This window comes from Catharus ustulatus, chromosome 2 (genome assembly GCF_009819885.2).
Source record: "Catharus ustulatus isolate bCatUst1 chromosome 2, bCatUst1.pri.v2, whole genome shotgun sequence".
Classification (NCBI taxonomy): domain Eukaryota; kingdom Metazoa; phylum Chordata; class Aves; order Passeriformes; family Turdidae; genus Catharus; species Catharus ustulatus.
In genome coordinates this window covers 2,079,602-2,102,803 of record NC_046222.1, presented here as the reverse complement: position 1 = coordinate 2,102,803, position 23,202 = coordinate 2,079,602, and the positions used below count along the sequence as shown (strand labels likewise).

The window sequence follows — 23,202 nt, the reverse complement described above, 5'->3', positions numbered from 1 at the left end:
GAGGGAAACGTACGACAACAGTTTTGAGGCAATTTCACTTAATTCTTTTAATCTCCTAAATACAAGTATAAAATGTATTCCAGTGCTTCCAAGGGTAAATCAACAATTAATTACTTCAGCTCTGAACAGCAGCATCTAAAAAGAGGGATGAAATCACTCCTGCAAATATTTCAGCTTTTTGAAACTTGTCCAGCTCCATTTAAACAAGTCCAGAAACAATTTCAGTTCCATTTAAACAAGTCCTAACTTTTCCCTTTAAGTCAAGGTTCAGCTAAAATTACCTTCTCACATTTGCCACACAGTCAATGTTTTTCTACTTTTAAAAAATTCTGCCTGTGTCAATGATTTGAAAATTGAATCTGGAACTCTCAGTAAGGATGTTTGTTCTTAACAACAGAAAAATTAGAGGCCACAACTCAGCTGTTTATTGAGAAAGAACACACCAACACAGTATCTGAACTTTTGCTTAGAAATTACTTTAAGGAGAAAAGCAAGAATCAGACAGTTCATAAAAATCAGTCCTGTGCATACCTGAACTTTCTTGTTTCCTCTCATCCAGCTAAACTGTACCATGACAAACCTGGCAACAGTTCTTTTGGTTCTGCAAAGTTATGGGAATGCTTATGTTTTCAGAACTTTAAATGGTGAAGCCTGAAATTAAAAAAAGACTCCCAAACAATCCAAACAAGATGCAGAAAAAGAAGTTTTCACCTCATTTCAGCTCTAATCCCCTATAAATAAATAGAGTAAAAAAAAAAAACCCCAAGTTTACACTGGCAATAATTTCAGATATTAAGTAATAATTGAATACTTTCCTTAGTGTGACCTATCATTGTAACCACCCAGTGGTAACAAATGGACTTTCAGTACCTGTAATAAAGCAGCTCAGAGTAAACAAAATACTTATTTTTGAGAAAACATACAAAAATCACAACTATTATATTAAGGACTCTGTTGTAATTATATACAAAATAACTACCAGAGCATTTGGTTCATACAGTGTTGAAATCAAGTTCTTGGTCCAGTGCTAGAAATGGGCAACCATCTTGAGCTTGTCTGCTTGGGGACACAGACAGGACAATTTGTGTGTATTCATGACAAAATTGCAACCACAAGGTAAAAGGACAGGAAGCAATTAATGCAGAGTTGTTTAAAAAAAATACTTGAACAATGCTGAGTTCCCTGCACTGTCCCATCAAACCATGTTTGGAATACCCACAGTACATCCACATTCACAGTGCATCCACCTCCATTCACAGTGTTTTGGTTTGGGATTTCTAGGGACTCAGATGTCCTTTAGACACATACCCCACCCAAATTCCAAAAGCCAGATGCAATGACTTCCTGCTACAGCTCAGATTAAGAGTTTCAACGGGTGTTCTGAAGAGAATTTGCAGTTTGTGAACCCCTCATTACACACTGCTGCAAACTCATGTTTAAATGTAACCAAACTCCACTGTAATGACAGTGCAAAACCTGAAGGAATACCCATGAAATATTTGTTAGCTCTTGGAAAGTGCTCATAAGCATCAGCTGTGTTAATACCCTGTATCTCAGCTTGCCACTCAGCAAATCTTACTCAGAGAAGAAAAACTGCATGGCAGCAACAACCCAGCCCCTCCCACAGCTTGATAAAGCGCTCAGAACTTTTGAGGTTCAAACACAGTCAGGTCATTCCCATCATAGAACTCTCTCAGTTGGTTTGACTCGTATTTTATGGAAGGTTTTTCAATTTGCATCCCAGGCTCCAGAGCGTTCTGTCCTACTATTTTAAGGTTCACCAGTTTTATTTTCCAGGTGTTATTCCTCATGGGGCAGCTGATGAGCCCAAAGATTTGCTCAAAGACACCCAAACAAGTATTGTCTCTGTGCACTGTGCCAGCCACTGCCACCAGCACCAATCCATGAGGGGACATGGCACATTTCAGGCCACTGGAATGCAAATTTGGGTTGAAGAGGAGACATTCTTCTTTAACCAAGGACAGCAGGCGCAGGCTCACCATGGCTGCACCCACATACTGTTCCACGTTTTTCTCCAAAGTGTTGTAACAGAACTTCAGTTTGGCATCCTCCCAAAAATGCTGTGGGCCCCATGTCTCTTCAGATTTTACTCCCAGAGGGTGCTGGGAGTTCAGGAGTTCAAAGTACCACTGGCAGAATTCCCCTCCTAGACCACCAATGTCATCTTGTGGTGACTTCTGTCCATTTCCATGATTCTGCAGTCAAGCAAATTTTTTTCTTAGAACTGTTTAGCAACAACATCAAATCATGCACACATACTTACATTAAACATTACAAGTGTTCTGAGCCAGAGAGCCTGAAGAGAAATACCAAAGTAAAATCCCATTTATTCTTGCAAACATGATTATCTAATGTAGAAAATCAGGATGGGTTTCTTGAATTATCCCTAGAAAGTGCTTCAGTGTCTTGGGCTCTTTACAAACAAAGAGGAAAATCCTGGTTCTACTGAAAAAGGGCAGGGGAAGGATGTAAAGTGACATTTTTTGGAACTAAATGTACAGTTAACTTGCAGGACTTCTCAGTATTTATGACTTGACAACAAGACTTTTTTTTAAAGTAAATCAAATGTCAAGTTTGCTAACACCAAAGTCTAGCAAGTATTAAATTGTGTTGTAAGAATTAAGTAACTAAGCATGGAAAGTTTGGAGAATTCTGTATAGAAATGCTGCATTTCTTTCACCACAAGTTGAAATTAATTTCCAATTATGTTACATATGTCCAGGTTTCCCATTTCTTGGGAAAGAAAGTGGTGAAGAAAGAAGAGACAAGAATTAAGAGAAAACAAATGCAAAGAAAGATGTATGTGATAAATAAATCAACTGACTTTCTTTTAAATTTATTAATGTGTTTTAAGTATTTCATTTATTTACCATCAACCACAGAACTTTGCTAAGAGAAACCTTTTTTTTCTTGAATTATGCACACAGGAAATTGTTTTGAGAACAATTCTCAGCTAAATCCTGTCATCAGTTAATCCCTGAGTGAGAGCTCAGTGCATTAATTTCTCAACAGGGACAGAGCCCTCACAGCCCACGAGGTGGGGCTGCTGCCCGTGAGGGCTCTGAATTACAGCAAGGTGGCCAATCAGAACCACAAATAAACCTCTGAAGTTCATTACACCACGAGGATTTCTAAATGGCAAAGATTTTAACTTCAAAATAACCTATTATTGCCAAAACACATTTCCTTATGCTGTATTAAGTGTTGCAAATACCAAGGGAAAACAAATGGCACCGACCTGTCACTGCTGGAAACTGCAAATTTTACAATATGTGAACTCACTAAACCCACAAGGGCCTCTGCAGGATTTCTGTGCCATTCACATTGTTTTCACTTGTCCCAGAACCCACAAAACTATTTGTGAATATCTTCTATTTTAACTTATAGGACAATTTAAAAATTCAAAGCATGAAGGAGACCCCGCACATCAGAGTGCAAATACTGAGCAAAACAAGAGCAGACACCTTCAGATGTTGTAATTTAAAAACCAATCAAACAAACCCAACTAAAACCAAACCCACCAAGAGTGGAAGAAGTGCTGAGCACCCTGAGGATTTCTGTTGGATGCCAGAAAACTGGATTTTTTGAGCTTTCTGGCACTGATCCCCTGGAGAACACAGCTTTTGACCTGAGGCCTTGGAGAAGGCTCCAAATTTGAGTGATGGAGTTAAAGTCACAGGTGTGTAGTTAAATAGAAGTGTGTGATCTCACATGGTGAAGGGTTTAAGATTTGAGGTTTTTATAACATAGTAATAGGTATGGGACAAGATGGAGGATTTGGGGTGTTGTCCTTCCTTCTTCTCCATTTCAGGTAGCAGTTTCTGGTTGGACAGTTAGTGCTGCACTGAGGGTCACAGGAATTTGGTTATTGGGTCAAAAGCATAAATAATATAGGTGTTATTTCTCTATTGGACTGTTTAGCTTTAAGAGACCTTGTAGCCAGCTAGATTTGTCTCCATTTTGCTCACTTTTAGCTGGTAGCTAGAAGTGCTACAGAACTCTCTGTACTTTAGATAAGATTTAATAAACAGCCAAGCCCAAAGATGAGAAAACTCATCTCCTTTGTGTTTTATAACCCTGGCTGTGAGTGAAGGCAGAAGAAACTTCAGACAAGCCCCTAATTAAGAGGTGCAAACACCACCCATTAGAGATTTCCAGCAGCAGCACTCACCTGTGCAGGTGCTCTGTGCCCTGGCCCCGGGGCTCGTGCCGTGAGCTGCCCGCTCCAGAGCTGCCTCACGCGCTCGATCAGCAGGTGTTTCTCTGAGGAGGGGGGCACTGCAATGCCCTGCTTCGCCAGGTACTTGAAGATGATCTCTCTGCAGACTTTCCTGCGCCTCAGAAGTTCCTCCACGTTTTGGCTGTACACCAGAATGGCATGAATGGCCTCTGCAAACAAAGAAATTGCAGCTGGAGTTAGCTCCCTTCACAATAAAATCCCAAACCTCAGCTGCTTCTTAAACTCCTGACTTCCAAACACAGGACAGGACAAGGCGACATTAGGGACAGCATGAAGAGACTGAAAGTTTGTAGACAAACTGAAATCTGGCCTCATCATATCAGACACAGAATACACCCAAAGGCTTGCAAATTTGCTTCTTGGACGAGTGCTAGAATGAAGTGTTTCAGCAATGCACAGCACTTCATTAAAGTGAGGTTTCACCTCCTTCCTGAAGCTTGCTGGAAATGGAATTAGATCTGTTTTATTTTCACACAACTGTGATTACAACTCCCATGTTCATAAGAAAATGCATCCTAGCACAACAACAGTGCATTGAATGGCAACAATAAATAAAATTCAGCTACAAGGCTCTGTGGCAGAATGAGGAAACATGACAAACTTAAATTCAGCTTTAAAGCAGTTACAGAAGACAGCTCCCACCTGAACTGAGGCTAGCACTTAACATGGGACCTATAAAAACCTTAACTCTAACCAGAAAGAAATAGCTAAAGTAAAACACAAAAATCTTTTAATGTAACCTACAATCACCGCAAAATGTAGGGGGGGAAAAGGAAAAAAAATTACAGCCAAAATACCTTTTAAAGAAACATTTTGGGCACATCTTACAGGTTTTAGTTACATCACGTGAAACATACTCAAGGCTTTAGAATGAGTATTTATCAGGGCAACAAACCCAGTGGCCTCAGATAATTCACATAAAAAATGAAGTCTTATGAAACAAATTTCAACAAGTGATGGGGGAAAGCCACAACTGCAAGTGTCCTGCAAAAAAAAAGTAAGTTCAACGTAGAGTCGTATTTCATCGTTTTAAAACCTGAAAGCAAATGTGAGCGACGCCAACAGCGAGAGACTCTTGAGCTTTCAATATTTTTAAGCACTAAGGGCCCAGCCGTGCTCGCAGCTCACTGCAGCGCTCTGAGAGGAAGAAGATCCGTGTGTAGAGCTGAAGATCTGCTACGAGCCCATCACCACCGCGACCTCCTCGGCCTGAACAAACCCCAAGCTCCAAGAAGCCAAGCCCCGCAGCTGCTGGGCTGTGCAGGAGAAGGCTCCCGGCAGCGACCCCCGCCCCGGCTGAGCCCTGCGAGCCCCGGGCCCGCAGGCAGCCCCGGGCCCGGGGAGGGAACGCGGGGTTCGGGGCAGGGCCCGGCCCGCCCGGCAGGACAGGCCCCGGCGCTGCCCGCGCACCTTGGCGGCTCTCCGGGTGCACCAGGCGGTTGGTGACGGTGTCGGTGAGCGCCAGCAGCTCCTCGGTGTGCAGGAGCTCCAGCAGGTCCCGGCACCCCGCCCGCTCCCGCTCGCTCAGCCCCGGGCCCGCCATGGCCGCCCCGCCCGGCCGCGCGCTGCAGCGCCTGGCGCCGGCTGGAAAGAGCGGCCGGCACTGAGGTTCCGCCCGGGGAAACGGCCGGGGGGAGCACGGGACCGGGGGGAGCACGGCCGGGGGACACCGGCCTGCAGCTATGGCTTATGAATTACACATATGCAGAGATTAGAACTGAGCGTGTCCTTCCCTGCCTGAAGGTGTGCTGAGCTCTGGGGAGATGCAGCACCATGGAAAGGGATGTGGGTGCTAGTCCACGGCCAGCGGGTGTGCCCAGCAGTGCCCTGGAGCAAGGGGTGACATCCCTGTGCTGGGGACATCAGGGACAGCAAGAGGATTGTCCCACTCTGCTCTGGGCTGGGGCAGCCTCACCTCCAGTCCTGGGACACCTTTAGGCCCCACGCTGTCAGCAGGTTATAAAGCCATTAAGAGTGTTCAAAGGAGGGCACAAGGATGGGGAAGGGCATTGAGGACAGGCCTCAGTGCAGTTACAACATCCTCATGAGGGGAAGAAGAGGGACAGACACTGACCTCTCTGTGCTGACAGTGACAGAGCTGAGGGAAGGACCTGCAGTGCTAGGCTGGGCATTAGGAAAAGGCTCTTCTCCCCAGCACCAGCCTGGCAGAGTTCAAGCAGCGCCCTGACGATGCTCTGAGCACAGGGTGTGACTCTTGGGGATCCTCTGCAGGGCCAGGAGCTGGACTCTCTGATCCCTCTGGGTCCCATCCACATCAGGATATTCTCTGATGTCATCCTATGATTTCTACCACTGGTCACCTCACCTGGACCAAGCCATCTCTGGCCATCTGAACTGCAGCCCCATGGGCAGCAAGTCATGCACTTGTGACTGAGGCAGGGACTGCACGTTCCCAAGTGATGCACTGGGAAATCCAACAGCACAGCACCTGTTTAAGGAAACAAAGTCCTATAAGCTAAAGATGCTTTTTTTCCTGAAAGCAAGCTCTCAACCTTGTGGTGCTCCTTTCACCTGGCACTACTTTCTCTGTCAGGAGCAGAGCAACCAGTAAGAGACACCTTTTTGTGCTAAAGGTGCCTATGATTTCAAGCCCTGAAGACCCAAATTCTGTAAAGACACACTAAAGAACTGTATTTGAGTTACTGATGAACTCATCATTATGGTGGGCTCTCTTCAGAGCTGTAGTAAGGAATGCCTGCCCTCAAAATCTGGTAAACCTGCAACAGAACACTGATGGGCACAGAAAACGCATTCCTTATCCCTGCATTTTAGATGATTGTTTCCTCTTTGAGATCTAAAACAAGTCCATGCAGATCTCCCAGGCTGATCAGAAGAAAAACCAATACACATTCAGCTAAGTAAGAGCTGTTCTCTTGAGTTGAATGAAGCAACGAATTCCATATAAGCTAGAAACAGCTGAACAAAATTTACACATGAATTTTAAGTTCAACATTCAGATAAAAATTCAGTCTGGAAGCATCTGGAAAGTTTTAACATAATAATGCTTATTGTCTGCTGTGCCAAACTTCCCCTCAGATGTACACTGATTTAATAGTCTTGATTAGTATCAATCTTGCAAACTACAAATTAGACAATGCATCTGAAAAATATAAATTACCTTTGCTTCATTTTGCTTGTTTCAATAAACCCGTATTTAGATTTGCAGCCTTCAAGGAGTACTATCTATCCAAATCTTCTGAAATTCAGGGGGAAAAAAACCCCCAACCATCAAGATGCCATTTTAAAAATTAGATTGAGATGTTTGCTATGTTTTCAGTAAGAAATGATGGGTGGGAGGGGAAGGGAGGGGCAGGTTGCCTCAGAATGGTCACATTTCCATTAATCCTTCAAGAGGAAAAGTGCACTGGCATCAGGGAGATTGGAGAGACTTTTCAATATTCAGGACTTAGTCTCCCCACAGCTTCTTTCCTGTTCTAAACCAAGACCAGCCCTTTCAGCAGGATTGTAATATTTATAATATATTCATATATTATTTTACTTTGTAAGTGCTTCCCCTTTCAAGGTGATGGGGGTGGAAAGGGGATAACCTCAGAAGTAGGTTTCATTTTTTTCTCACGTGTTCATAACTCAGAATTCCCTTCAGAGTTTGAATAAAAACTTTTAATTGCCTTGAGCATTGAGCAGGAACTGGCATTCCCAAAAGGGAAGAAACAGGAAAATTACTAGCCTATATAAACCAAAAAGCGAACAATACTCTTGTAACAATAAATTGCTGTTATAATTCAAGGAGTTACTACAAGGGCTTTTGTTGTATTTTCTCTCTCCTGTCCATCTGAGGAGGGGCAAAATTTATATTTGGTGTTAATACATTTAACAATGAATTTATTAAACGGCTTGTGTACCTATTGTCATATTGATAAATATTTTTGCTGGCAAAATCTTCTTGAGGCCCCTTACCCTTATACCCACACTTAACTTCCTCAGGCAAGGACTTTGTCAAAATTACCAAAAGCAGAAAATAAAGGTAAGTTTGAAGTTACACACACAAAAAAAATCATCATCCAAATTTTTCCAGAAGACAGTCAAAATTCTGCAATCAAAAACGCCTGGGAATTTACAGGGTTGTGAATAATAAATCTAAATTACCCAGTAATTTCAGATGGCAGTATTGAACTTCCTGAAGCAAAAGAAAAAAGCAGCTACACTCTTTCTGTCTGAACTTGACTACCAATCAAAAGAGGTATCTTAAAACAGCTGCACCCAGACTTGTCTGTGGCCCCAAATCTGGATTTTGAGCCCTAGGAATTAGCTGCTCCCCCATTTTGAAGCTTGGTCTGTTCAAATCCAAATATCCACACACCTGGAACATCAAGACCTGGCATCTTCACACAGGTGCCACGCAACCATCATGTACCAAACAACACAGCAGCTGTGAACATCACAGCAGCATTTCCAGAGTGATTCTCCAAAAGACAAGATCAGTTTCTATCAACAACAAAGACAATGTTTTATTGAACAAATCTATGTACAGTACAAAAGGTTTTTAAAATGAAACACTACTGTAGATTTATTGCAGTTTGATGGCTCAGTTTTAATTTGTACTCGTATATAAAATGCAAAGTAAAATAATTTAACATTCAACAAGGAAGCACAAATTTCCTTTCTTGCTGAACCTGTAACAGCTTTTACAAATTAAGAGTCCCAAAATGCATATGCTGCATTTAATCAGAAAGGTGTTATACAGTACCAAATAAATTAAGAAAATAGTAACACTACCACCCCCTTCGGGTCTTTTGTCCATAGCACTGGTGTTAAACAATAAAAGAAATGAGTACAGCTGAACCTTCCACGTGATATTAAAATCACAAAGTTTAATGTTATAAATTATCCAAACTATACAATTAATATAATTTTAATGAATATGGCTAAATAACCAAAGTACCAGTGACCTTGCCCCACAGATATGACCACTTGCAACTTTCAGTATTCCTTTTTTTTTTTTGGTGAAAGGTGCCTACACCAAGTGGTAGCTTTTTGAAATTAGAAATTACATGACCTTTACAGTCAAACATGACGGGGTTAGAGGAGACACTCTTAAAAGCAAAGTCCAAATCCAACTGGAGGAATTTTATTAAATATAATTATGAGCACTGAATTGCACCAACTTTGAGCCAACAAAGCTCCCAAGTCCATGTATAACTTCAGGCAGCTTTAGGGTAGCTGGAGGTTTACATTACACATGTACTTAAGGATTTATTGAATCAAAGTGATACATCTTCAAGGATTTCCAATTATATCACACAATGCTTAATGAGAAAACGCCTGGGAAAAAAAATCAACCAAAAAACCTCCAACTTTCAAGACTTGTAACCCGTTTTTAGCCTTAGAAGTTGCAGGCTTAATATGGGGTAATACTCAAGATAATACAGAATCCTTAAAAAGCACAGAGAATTATTCCACACATGATCCAAGTATCTCTTTGCCTCTGATTAAAGTTGCTTAATACTGCAACTATCTGAGAATACCAACAGGTATCAGAGAGTAGCTTAAAGAAAATACAATGTCTTTTGAAGTGAAAATAATTATTTTAAAACATTACCACCCACTTGCTGCTTTAAGTCAATTTAACAGATTCCTGATAATTGTTAGGTGATGCTCATCTTCACCTACATAAGAAATCATATTTCCTGCTCTCCAAAGTGTACACACTAAATACATGAGAGAAACAAATGGTGGTGTCCTAGAAAAGCATATTTGAACAAAAATGACTTTAATGCAGGTACAAAAAATTATGGTCACAGTTTATGCATGTACACAGATGCGTTTATCTACACACTTAAACCAAAGATAATACAAGTCTCAGTCATGTTTTTAAAGCATCTTCAAACATATGGAGCTCCAGGGAAAAGGCAAAAAAGCACCAAAGATTAAAAGGTACATTAATAAGATTTTTACACAAACATCTTTGTTGACTCAGTTTTTAGATTTTCAGAATATAATACTTTAAAATGAGCCTCTTTTTTTCCCAAAGATATTTAAGCAATGTCAAGCAAAGAAGGGGGAGCCTGGGAACATTCAACACAGTACCCGGGTCCTTAAAAATTAGTTGGTATCTTGAAAGTAAAAAATGTGAAAGTGCATTTGTCTGATAAGGACCCCATTAACTTTATGTTTAAAACTTTTAATGTATTTATACATTTAAATATATATCTAGTGTGTATATATGTATATATAATGAATGATGCATTTAAATCAGGATTTTTGCAACTGCAAAAAAAATTTCTTTGGTGCCTCAAGCATCATACAAATCTCTGGAAGTGGGTCATAACTGGGATTCATGTAATGCACACATACCTGTGATCATAATTTTATAACCTTTTATGTTAATCCAACTCAAAGTTAAGGCAAAACTCTTCTAGAACTCAAGAGCATGATTTTGCATTTGCATTCTTTTTACCTTGCAGGAAGGGGAAAGAAAGCAGAATTAATGCAAATGTCTGTTTACTTCCACAGAGCATTATTAGCAGAGGCATTACTGAACTATGGAGTTTATGTTCCTGAACTACTTCACAGCCACTCCTACAACAGAGAAACTCTTGGGTTTGCAAGTGTGAGCCATTGCTACAATGGACAGGGGGTTTTATGCACCCCCTGATTTTTTACTCATGAATTTTCACCCACCTGTTGATTTAAGTCCTGCACACACTGTGACAATCTCTTCAGTGACAGCTGAGCAGGAACAGTTGTTCTGTGCTGTCCTACATTTCTGGAATGACTCGGAACATCAGTTTTCCTCCCCTGCCTGCAATCCCACTACAAATTTCATAGAATGGGATCCCAAATAAAATAATACTACATGGCAAAACAGTGTGAGAAATTAGAGGATAAATTAGCACAGTAATTGGACAGTGTGCATGTTTACCACATCTCTGCCTTAGGGTAGGAAGACCAAAAATTACAACAGCATCTTTTTGGTTTCAAAATCTTTTGTAATTCAGTTTTCCATATAGAACTGAAGGACTCCTATTTCCTATCTTCACATTGTGATTGTTTCTATGAACAGTGAATTGTGAATAAAGTGCTTAACATTTAAGTAACTCCTTCACCAGCCTCTGAGAAAGGCTCTCCTTTCAAGGGATGCTACTACATAGGATTGCAGTGTGTCTTCAGGATTGAGAGGATCTCTGTTTTCTACTTTCTAGACAGTGACAGCACTGAGTTGTGGCCCACCACCATTAAGCAACACCACAGATGTGAAACAGGTTCTTCCTGACCTTTTTGTTCACTCCAGCCCGATGTGCTCTGCTTTTGTTTGCCTTCTCAAGTTCTTGTTGGTCCTACCAACAGCTGAGGGACCTCTGCACTTGCATAATTTAACTCTGCAATGCAAGTTTAAGCCTCCCAACATTCTGGATTTGCTTCCATCAGCTGCTGTTAATATTCACTCAATCTATCCCTTGTGTTGGTCTTCCCACACCTACACTGGATGTTTTACAGGACACTTTTACCTCAGCCTTGCAAAGGCCTTCTCTTGCATGCATCTTATTTCCACTGTGTACAAGTCTCACACAATATCACATCAACTCACTTTTTCCTCCTTGCTCTGTATTTCAAGTGTTTGGCTATTCCAGCATCCCATCTATCTCAAGATTTCCTTCCACATTCCTCTTTGGGTTCTGAATAGAAGTTTATGAAACAAGCTCCATGCTTTTGAGCAATAATGGACTCACACACTCAAACTCTGAAAACAAAAGAATTCTGGGTGCATTTATCCACAAGGTAAAAATGTAACACCTTCTTCAATGATTCCTTCTCAGCTGTGTGGACAGATACCCATTAACCACACAAACTAAAGCAGCTTTCAGAACTAGCTGGTTGGATTTCCACAAGGCAATGAACACCTCTGCTTCCTCTGCCTGCTCACCTCTGCCTCATTGTCCTTTACTTTCATGCTAGAAAAGTTGTGCCGTTAAGCTTCAATCACACATTTGGAATGAACATGGCTCTTTTGGATAACTGGTACTTTGGGGGTTTTGTAGCAACTTCTCTGGACTCAAGACCTGCAGAGCTCCTATTACTCTTCTGTGAGTTTTGTCTAGAAAATGTGCTTTGTCTTTATCAAGGTCATGTTTTTCTATAGGAATTTGAGACTGCTTCATGATTAAGGCCAACTGGGAAACAAACTGATGCTGCTTCATGTAGTGTTTCCTTACACCACTCCTCAGCTGATACTTTTCTCCACAACATTGAATCAGGCACCTGAAAAAGACAAAAGATTAGGATATAAATCATTCCTTAATCTAGAACACTGCTTATGTTTTTCACCATATCTAGTTTCAAACATGCAAGGAAAGACAGATTGATTGAATTACCCCGTTCTGTTTCATCAGAAATCTTTTCCATTCTTTGCCTACAAATTCTCATCACCTCTTTCTTATTCCGCACAGCATGTCCAATTTCAATTTCCAATTTAGCAGAGTACTGTGATTTAGTGTCTGTCTTATCTATTCCTGTTTTCAGACCATTTTTCTGATTGCTATTGACTGCCAAAGAAACCAACATGGAAGGACTGCAGGACTTACTTTCATCATCTGAATCGAATCCAAAGAGCGTCTGACACTTCTTTTGTGCAAGGTGAGCCTCAAGTGCTTCTGAATTACAGTAGATGGTCAAGCAGTTGCCACACCTAAATCTTTCTGTTGATTTGCTACAAATTTTGTCTTGTTCAGAATAAGCATCTACTTCATCAGCCAAAATTTTTCTCCGTTTTGGCATGCTAATGTAACGTTCATCAAGGTAACTTGGAGGCAAAGGTCTGACATAGGGTTTTGTTAAGATGACACCATATGAAGTAGTCTCTGTTGTCTGATTTGGTTTAGAAGGTACCTGTGAGGCTGCAGGAGCATTATTTTGTGGTGCATCGTGACAATTCTGTAAAACTGGTAACACTGACCCATTTTCTGTCCTTGTTTCATCTGCTACTCTGTCCAAAGGTACCTGGGCTGCCTTGGATGATGTCTGATCTGGGTCACTGTGCCCATTGACCAGTTGGTCACTAACAACATTACAGTTTTCAGGATTTGGCTGTAACACAGGTGTCTTTTGGTCTATCAAACTTAAAACAGGAGCACTACCCTCTGATGAGCTTTCATTGCCATTGTGAATTACATTATTTGCTTTCTTCTCCACACTTTGAATATATGTCTTTGGTTCTGCAGAATCCTTCCTTGACTTCCAGGTTGGAATTGGTAAATCTACAGTTTCTTTTTCGTTAACAGATTCATCATCATCTTGGAAACTACAGGGTTCTGAAGGATCATCTGAAGAATCCTTTTCACTTGCATCCTCTGAACATTCTGGGGTTTTATTTAAATAATGCTGAGCCTCATGTTCATACAGCAAAGGGAGCTCCTCAAATAGCTCACAGCAGTTTGAGAAATTGCACTGAGCTTTAAACACACTGTGACTTTTTGTATGTTCTGCAAGCTCAGTCGACAGCTTAAATCTCTGATTACAATTAAAGTGTAAACAAAAGTAAACATTTGGATACACATGTCTCTTCAGGTGGTCTATAAAATGTTGGGAATCAGCAAATTTCCTCTGGCAGAAGCGGCATTTTCCTTTATTCCATTTCATTATATGCTGCTGCACCTTCAGATCAGTTGGATGAGTTTTTCTGGCGTGTTTGTTGAGGAATCTTATTTTTCTAAACACTCTAGCACAACCATTAGCAGGGCACTTAAAGGTTCCTTCCTCATCCAAAGCATCAATGTCTTTTTGAGGGCAAAACACCCCATTCACTTTATGCAGAATGGGTGACTCTTTACTGGAGCTCTCATCATCCTCAGGCAAGCTCTCTGTACTTAAAGCATCAGGAATATTATTAAAACAGCTGTCACTACTGCTTTCAGTGGCATCATCCTGGTCACTAAGATGGTTTTCCACTGCATCAAAAATCTGTTCTGCATTCTCAGCCTCCTCTTGGACCTGATCAGAACTTGGAGCTACTGTAGCCTCTGGCTCAGCATCTTTGGAACCCTCAGAATTCCCATTTTCAAGAGACACAGAAACACCAGAACATTGCACTTCATGAAGAACAGGAGCCTCCTGAGTAGCCTCAAGAGCTGCAGCAAGATGTTGCCTTTCTATCTTCCTGACATGATTCCTTAGGTGCTTCAGCATGAGTCCTTTCTGCCTGAACTTCCTGGTGCAAAGCACACAGGAGAAGCTGCCCTTTTTTTGGTGAGCTTGTGCGTGTTTCACTATGTGATCCCCAAGGAACTCCTTGTTGCAGATCACACAGCGGTGCCTTGGTTCAGTCTGATCCAACATTCTGGATGCCTCAGGAGCTTGGTGGTTCTTTCTGGCATTCCCTTTGGAGCGGGCTCCGGAGCAGTTTCCAGCCTCAAGCTCCCCATTGCTGACATCTGTTAAACAGCCACGTTCCTCACCCTGAGCCCTGTACTCTGCTGTTTTCTCTGTGTTTGCAGGAGAGTTTTCCAGTGTACTTTCACTCAAGCCATCCAAAGCTTTATCCCCCAATAACGCTAAACAATTCTGCTTGATCATCAAGAAATTCCAGAACTCGGGATCGAAAAACAATCCTTTCTTCAAGATGGGTAGCAGCTCGAATCGTACGCGGTTTTGGACAGAACTAGTGCACTCATTGTATTCTTCATCTGCACATTTGTACAAGTGTTCAACAGTGTAGTAAGACTCCAAGGTGCGCTCCAGGAAAAAGATGGAGAGAGCACAAATTCTGAGGATCTCCAAGTCATTTGGCAGGAAATGAGCGATTGCTTTATAGATAAGACTTTTCATGTTGGGATCTTCACGGAGGTCCAGCTGGAGGGCACATCCACATATCTCAACACAGATCTGAAGGCCATCTTCACCAACCTGCAGGAAGGAAATAACAGTGTACATAAACAATTCCCCAACATCCCACATATTTACATTCATCTACTGCAAAACTGGAGTCCAGAAAGCATCCTGCTACTGAACTTCACCCAAGGGCATGAACATTAAGTATTGCTCAAACAAGGTTACAAATACAGATAGAAAAATGGTTTGCACTGAAAGCTGTACAGCTCCAAAGCTTCAGCTCTGCCCCATGCAGCTGTATAGTTAAAGACAATTATTTGGGGATATAAACCAAAATTGCAAGAGATCATATCTCATCTCTCAGTATCTTCCACCTGCCTCTTCATTGCTTAGGCTGTTTCACACTGTAATTGGACAGTTCCTCTATATTTTGCTCATTCTAACTTTTCTAGCTTGAATTATATAAAAGCCATGGTAAGATTGCTCACAGTTTTGAACAACCAGCAGGAGAACCATACAACCCATGGCCAAGAATTCCAAAAGGCTTCATTTTCCAAAACTGATGACCCATCCTTCCAATGAGCACAAATCCTATTCCACACTTCAAGCTGGGGGCCCTGCCATGAACATGGAGCTCAGAGGAATGATCAGAAATACGCTGCTCAACAGGCAGCAGATTAAAGTCAAAAGAGGTACAGGAAATTTAGAAATAATTAATGTCGCATATATTTTGATTTTAACAAATACAGATAATGTTCCATAAGTAGGGGGTTATTAAAAAATATGACTCTTCAGATGCAAATAGAATTATTAACATCACCACAAGCATTTCAGAATACATACCCTTGTGAACAGCAGCAAATTATTGCATTTAGATCTGACAAAATAATTTAGAATTCATTTAGGGCACAAAATATGAAGGAGCTGTGTCTAGTCAGGTCAATGATAAATAACACTTGTTGGGAAACAACTCACAGGCCTGTGTGCAAAGCATTGCACATGACTTCTTTTGCAGATGAGGCAGAACAAAACTGAGATCTGAAGCATGAAATAGAGCACAATTTTCTGAAGCAAAATAAACGTCTTCTCCTTTATTATTCTGCCTTTTCCTTTATTATATTAAGCAATTTTTTTTCCAGATTTGATTAGAATTGATAAAAGGATCCAGAATTTAACAAGGATGAAGGGTACATATAATTACACAGATCCTATTCCCTTAAGAGGTCAGGTTGAAAGAAAACCAATAAATCATTCACATTTATTCCATGGACTTATTCCTCTACCTTGCTGCAGAAACAGAAAAGCTCAGAAATCAGTTAAAAAAATAAATCTTAAAACCACACAAGCAATCATAATATCAAAGCTCATTCTGTAACCTGACAAAATTTTTAAGTGTCCTTCCCTTTTTAACTGTCCACCAAAAGTGGTCATTACACAAAATAAACATCACTTCTCTTTACTTTAACTGGTTACCAAAAGAATGGTGGAGGAGGTAAAAACAAACAGAACTTACTTCATCCTTAATGACTTTCATGAAAGGGAAAATTACTCTGACATTTGTAGCAATTCTTAGAAGCTGGTAGCAGTGGTCCACAAATACTTGTTTTGATGGGTTAGACTTGAGCTGCAGTTTACTCCAAATGAAGATCAGGTCCCTATTAGGTAGAGAATAAAATATTCCAATTACATTGAATTTTAAAACTCTCTCAATAAGCACAATGCATTACTAAAGACAATTATTTGCATATTCTGTGACTAAAATCATATTTGAGGGTGCAATACTGATCTAATTAACACCACGACTGCACATAATGTGCACAATGGAAAATGCAACTTAATTACTTTGTTAGAACATTCAGGGTATCTCCTATCACCAGCCAATTAAATATTCAACAAAACATTCATGTATTCAGCTCAGTTTCAGGGAAGTGCACAATAAAATCAGATGGAACAGCACCTAGCCTTCAACACCACAGGCAATAAACATCTGTGTGCTCTTGGGATTGACTTCCAGTAAAAGGATGAAGAGTCCTTCAGGAAAAGAAGCTTTTGAACGTGAGAAATGGAAGCAGCACAGGAAGCTCCTGATGTGGCAGGAAATAGTGATGTTCTCTAGTTATTACAGCACACTTTTCTGCTTAGAGCAGTTATACCAAAGTTTCAGGCTCTACAGCTATCCTACATCTCCATGATCTGCTGTTAAACATTCCTGCCTGAGAAAAGGAAATGTAAGAACAGATTACTGCTAAACTCTGCACAAAGGATGTGCTAGCCTAAAAAAATAGAGCTAATTAAAGTTTACAGCATAAAGTTCTGTGCATTTCAATTCAGAGACTTAGGAAGGCACCTGGGCTAACTTCTAGTCACAAGATTTGCCAGCAGTTAGGTAGCTCTAGCTAGGACTCAGGAGAAATCCCACCACAACACTACAAAGCAGGACCCATTGACTTTCATTTTCTGAAGGAAGACACTTTTCTATTCCTGCAGTCCTCTCCCTCAGAAAACAAACCTGGTTACTGACAAAATATTTGGCTGATTTCCAGATTCAGACAAACCTTTTCAGATTAAGCTTCTCTTAGTGAGCTCAGAGTTCCCTGAACGAAGGGAAGTGACAGAACTGACTATGACAAAACCAACTCCACTTGTAAGTTCAGGACACATCTGGAATTCTGCTTGACATTGAGACCTTGATAATTTTCTTTCATTCAGAACCCAAGAGAAGTAAAGTTGAAACAAAGATCAAGCTTATGGGGAAAACTGAAAAGGGAGATCTATAAGCAGCTCTACACACAAACAAATTAATCTTTCTGGTTTTTTAAAGATACAAACTGCTCACCTCTGCCTTTACCAAACTGGAAACCTGAATTCTACATATTTGCAAACTTCATATGCAAGTTTGAAATTAGTGCACTAAACCATTCTTAACAACTCAGTACAACAAGTCTCAACCTGAAGTACAGAAGTAAGAACCGAGTATTTTTATGTTATATGTTACAATTCAATAATCCATCTCATTCTCTGCTTTGCCTCGTACCATTTCAGAGCAAATAATTTCAATACTAATCCCAGAGAATGTGAGAAAAATCAAATTGTTCTTTTGAGAGATTAGTAGTTAAAGGAGCTTCCTGGATGTTCATAAAAGTGCTGAATAAGGAGAGAAGAAAACTGGAAGTAGAAGTAAGAGCTGCATGGGTGAAGAACAAGTTGTTACCCTCCATTTACCTAGACCCTGACATGAAACAGCATTTTAGTCTTTTAGTTTTATTTTTCTATGTCAATACAATGGCTTCTCCTTTTCAAGTCCATTTCTGACTTTGTTGAGACAATTTAAATTGTTATTAAGTAGGGAACACAATTTACCACAAGACTGATCAAACCTGTGGTAAAAATTCTTTGACTTGCTGAATTTACTGCGTAGGAATCACCTGAAATTGGGTAAAAAAGCATTTAAAAATCATCTGTCAGAGAAGGAAGGCCATCTATGCCAGCTCCATCAAAACACTGTGTGTCTTCCTGAAGAGACAACACTGATACAAAGTAATATGAATTGATTTCTTACCAGCACCTTGCACAAAGATATTTTTAGTATGACCAAGCACAGCTTGCTTGATTTCATTTCAGAAAAATAATTTGTTCATCTCAATCTAGAATTTATTCTTAACATCAGTGAAAATTTGAGGTTTGTGACCAAGCTGCTTAAAGTTCATTTTCCCCCAAGATGAGAGCTAATGGTTTTATCTTGAAGATATCATATAGGCTGTAGCAAACATCTGCTACATACAGCTTTCTAATCTGTTTTGTTGTCTTATCTTTGCTTGTAGTGTTAGCAGCTAGATCTCTCTTAGATCTGCAAGGCCCTCAGTTCCAGAACAAGGTGAGCTGATTTATACTGTGCTGGAGACATTAATATCTTCCCTGGGGAAAAATAGACTCCTTAGGTTAATTTAACCTGGCTCCTACTTCTTCCAAAAATGGCATTACAGTATAGTCATGCCTTCACAAGCTTTGCTGCAGTTTCCATGATCTATTAAGTATTACACAGAGTTCTTGCTGGGAACACAATTACTAAGGCTCAGCATCTGTGAAGAATGAAACATCTGTTTGAGCTGCACAGACATAACTGCTCTGAACTCTCTTCCAAAGATCCTCAAGTTCTATATTCTGAATAAATTAAAATACTGAGAGATGCCAAGATTATTTCCCTGAAAACCAGGTATCAAACAGTACTTAAGCCTCTACTGGAATTTCATCTTTGACATCTGCTTAGCCAGAAACAAGAGTTACATCTTGCTTTGAACAGCAATTTCAAAAATGGATGATGCAGAACACAGTGATCAGCTGGATAAGAGCAAGGTCGACATGTTACTACAGCAAAAGGAGTTTTAATTGGAGTATTAAAAATGCATTTCTTCAAAGACTCAATCCCCCAAACAGAAAGCATTTATCCATGGAGGTTACACCTGTAATTTCCTAGTAAGAAATAGGGAGATGCAGCTTTTGGGCAGGAATCAGCATAGATGGATTCAATTCCCACTGAGCTCACAAACTCTGCCTTTTTGGTTGAATTTCATCTTTTCTATGGGGACAGTCCTGTCCATCTTTTCCTGGACAGACTGGATGAAAAATGCCAGTAGCTATTGCCAACACACTGTACTATAAATGGAAGTCATTATCACAACCCCAATGGTTTTGATTGAGCAATTACTCATCCAACAGTCAAGGAAAAATATTAATATCAAAGCAAACATTATCATATCTAACTTTCATTTGTTTCTCAAGACAACAAAGCTTTTTGATTTCCTGGAATCTGGGAACACAGAATTCCCAGGTAGGTTCTGAACTCAAAATCAGTTAGATTCATAATTTGACCTCTACCAAATCCTTGCTAGGATGTTTTGCTTTAAACTACATAAACAATCAGAGCATATTTTATCAAGGAATGCAGATGCTCCTTCAGGTACAGAAATTATACAGGCTCAACAGAAGGATTATATTCCTTAGCCATCTTTCAGCCCTCAGGATGATGAAATTTGTTGACAGCTCTCTAGAAAACACTCTTTAGCTGTAAAACCAAATCCAGGTATCAAGACAATTGAATGTGTGTGAAGACATCTTCAATGTTTTCTAGAGAGCCCCATCTAGGTGATAGTTCTGTTCATGACATCCAAGTTGCCATATACCAGCACATGTCCAGCACCATACATTCTCTCTTTAGGCACATTGGTGACACATTACACTTACAGAGAAAAATATCTACATGGATAAAGCCTACAGACTGCATTTTGCTAAAAATAAATGCTACATTTCTAGGTAAGGTATGCAAACCTTCACTTTTCTGTTACTATGAAACAGTAAATAAGAGTTATGAGCTATTAGGTTACCCTGCATTTGACTGTGTGTAAAAGGGCAAACAGGCACAACAGAAGCACCAGGAACATTTAAAAATCATTTTCATTTGATAGTTTTAAGTTAGATGAGTTTCATTCTGGCAATAAGCATATATTTTCTGCTCAGCTGCTTCCCCAGAAATAAAGTATTTACCATATACAATACATGTCCCCATTTTGGAGCTGTGGGACTAGGAAGGATTCACAAAGTTGTAAGGCTAAGGTAGTCTTCCCTTCTTTTTCCGTGTTGCAGATGATCTCAATTCCACTCTTGCAATCAGTCCTCAACAAGTGCTATACAATTAAAATAAAATGGATTTAGATCAGTTGCTAACATGAAATCAAAACCAATCAGACCCTGCTCTACTAAAAACTTCAGGAATTACTATTAACACAGGATGTCTTAGGAATGGATTTTGTGTACTTCTATAAGCAAAAATTTTGGAGATATTTTGAGCTCTTTCATATTTCTTAGAGTAATGACCATCAGATGAATTGTCAGAGAAATTAAAATACTACACAAAAGTGCTTTTTTGCTTGTTCTTGCCACTTTTTGGTGGCTTGTTCTTAAAACAAGGTTAAGAAGAGCACAGTTATCTACTACATTCTCTCAGTGATAAAATAGGGCCACATTCAGCTCAAGTGTCATTTTACATATTGGGACTTATTTCAAAACTTTAACAAAAGTATATAATGTATAATTAACATCAATTAGGCTCAAATGCTTTTACTAAAATAGTCAATAGCAAAATAGTCAATACATTGAAATCACAAATATTTAGGGAATATGTCTACAAGAATACTTGACCAAAAAATTGCCTTTAGGTAAACAAGATTTGTAGGCACTTCACATTTAACTTTTCCAAGCTTAAGCCAGCACTAAGTTTAGCAACACGAGTGTGGCTGCCTGATTTTATGACATTTGGTTGCACAAAATCAGAGCTCCACACACTCCTCTTGACAACTCGTACACAGCAAGTATAAAGCAGCACTTCATTTAAAAAAAGAAATGTATACTGACAAACAATACCTCCTGGAATAGCTGATCTTCTAATGGTGACATATAAAGACAGGTGAAAAGAGCTTGATGGAAATACAGATCTTTACTGATATCTGGATGATTTATGCAAGATTTGATAAGAGCCATTGCCTCAGGGATGCGTTCACAGGCAATAAGGTATCTGGCACGGAGTTCAAAGAACAGTGGATTTTCAGAGCTTAGGTATTTGTTAACTGCACAGAAAAGAAAGATTTAAAGGCAATTAGAATATGAAGTCCAAACAACAAATATATCTAAATTTAATGTTGCTTTTAATAACAAATAATATCAAGAAAAAATAAAGGCTCTGCTAAAAAAGTCAAGCAAATATTAAATTAAATACCATAAAAAAATCTATCCTTCTGCTTGGTAACAGAAACTGTTATTTTCCTTAAACCAGTAATCTGTATTTTGTTTTTAACAAGTTAACACAAGGTGCTGCAAAGAATTGGTAAAATTTATATTGTATAGAAGATGTGAGCAATTTAAAGAAAGAAAATTCCCTCCTTTCTCAGCAGCAGAATCCATGTCAGTGTCAGAAGTTTAAGACTGACATCAGTTCCAAAGCTCTAATTACAAATATTTTTAAAAACCTCAAGATACTCATTATCCATTAAAATGTAATACCTCAAAGTAGTGAAAAAAGTTAATGACAATTCAAATGCTATTGCCTTAAGAAGCTTTGAATGCCTTGATTTTGCTTGCTTGGAAAATGCATCTTCCTCTGAAAGTGCTACTGGGCACAAATCCCATCTAAATACTTTTAAATTCTGATTCCTAATTTCTGGAAATCTGTTTTCCAGTTCTAAAATATAATCTTAACATTAAGATTTGAATGAAATAATTTCAAGTGAGATATTGAAAACACTCCACATTGAAGAAACTGGAAATTCAGAAATACTTTGAAGACATGGTTTGCATCTTTAATGTAAAAGATTATAGATTGTAGTAGCTCTTTGGATTAAAAGTTAAAATATCACTCGAGGCTACTACTCTAGGACTTTAGTGTTTCCTGTTTTAAAGAAAGAAAGAATGAGATTGTCAGTTTAAAGTCAGTGAAGGCTGAAACTTCATCCCTTAGAAGCAGTCTGTATTAATTACAACCAACTTAAAGTGATACTTAAGAAACGGTTACTAACAATCACAATCTGAACAAAGAATTTTTTTCCCCCAAAATGAAGACATTACTTGTACAATAAGTTTTCAGTTAAAGCTTTTTTCCAAGGATTGAAATAATCCCTTACACTCAAACCCAAGATTTCTCTAGCAACATTCTTTTTATGCAAGCTAGCAGTGTTCCATGCTAATGAACATTTAAGCACTATTATTCAAGGTGTCAGGTTCCAACTTGATTTGTTAACAGATGCACTGTAGGAAAATAATCATTCCCACTCTCCATTAGCACTTTTGAGAATAAACTCAGAAAACAAGAAGACTAAAAGGAAAGCCAGTGTCTAATGGTGGTGATGAAGTGCAAGAAAAAGTCATTTTATGGAAAAGTCCTTAGAGCCAAGTAAAGGCGTCTCCTTCTGTGAATTAGGATAATAAACCTTTAGGATAATAAACTACATCCTCTGTTTTGCATGCAAGCATTACCCAACAGATTACTGAAAAATAAGGCTGGAAATACTCAGCTTTGGTAAATGCTAATGCTAAGGGAATGTTGCCCATCCAAAAAGTGGCTGTAACATCCTTTTCACGTAAAGGAG

General features: G+C 39.5%; 2 protein-coding genes across 2 annotated transcripts in view; both read right to left on the bottom strand.

Moving 5' to 3' along the window:
* Positions 1-402: 402 nt before the first annotated feature.
* C2H3orf38 (chromosome 2 C3orf38 homolog) lies at positions 403-5,810 on the bottom strand. The gene is made up of 3 exons (XM_033052150.1): positions 5,672-5,810; positions 4,193-4,410; positions 403-2,216 (listed from the first exon to the last, which is right to left on the bottom strand). The coding sequence occupies exons 1-3, from the start codon at positions 5,802-5,804 to the stop codon at positions 1,641-1,643; spliced, it is 927 nt and encodes a 308-aa protein (XP_032908041.1). The 5' UTR covers positions 5,805-5,810; the 3' UTR covers positions 403-1,640.
* Positions 5,811-8,721: 2,911 nt separating this feature from the next.
* ZNF654 (zinc finger protein 654) overlaps positions 8,722-23,202 on the bottom strand; it is a 29,920-nt gene continuing 15,439 nt past the window's right edge. Inside the window, exons 5-9 of the mRNA XM_033052143.2 lie at positions 21,485-21,687; positions 20,609-20,748; positions 16,581-16,722; positions 12,826-15,142; positions 8,722-12,502 (exon numbers count right to left, since the gene is read on the bottom strand). Coding sequence (XP_032908034.1) covers positions 12,495-12,502; positions 12,826-15,142; positions 16,581-16,722; positions 20,609-20,748; positions 21,485-21,687 — 2,810 coding nt within the window. The 3' untranslated portion in view covers positions 8,722-12,494. The remainder of the gene's footprint in view (positions 12,503-12,825; positions 15,143-16,580; positions 16,723-20,608; positions 20,749-21,484; positions 21,688-23,202) is intronic.

What these genes read in the sequence shown, in the direction of transcription:
- C2H3orf38 (XM_033052150.1), bottom strand. Translation starts at nt 5,804, where the DNA reads ATGGCGGGCCCGGGGCTGAGCGAGCGGGAGCGGGCGGGGTGCCGGGAC. An exon ending in GCACCCGGAGAGCCGCCAAG is followed by an intron (nt 4,411 to 5,671) that starts GTGCGCGGGCAG and finishes CTTTGTTTGCAG; the next exon opens with AGGCCATTCATGCCATTCTG. An exon ending in GGCACAGAGCACCTGCACAG is followed by an intron (nt 2,217 to 4,192) that starts GTGAGTGCTGCT and finishes GCTTGACTGCAG; the next exon opens with AATCATGGAAATGGACAGAA.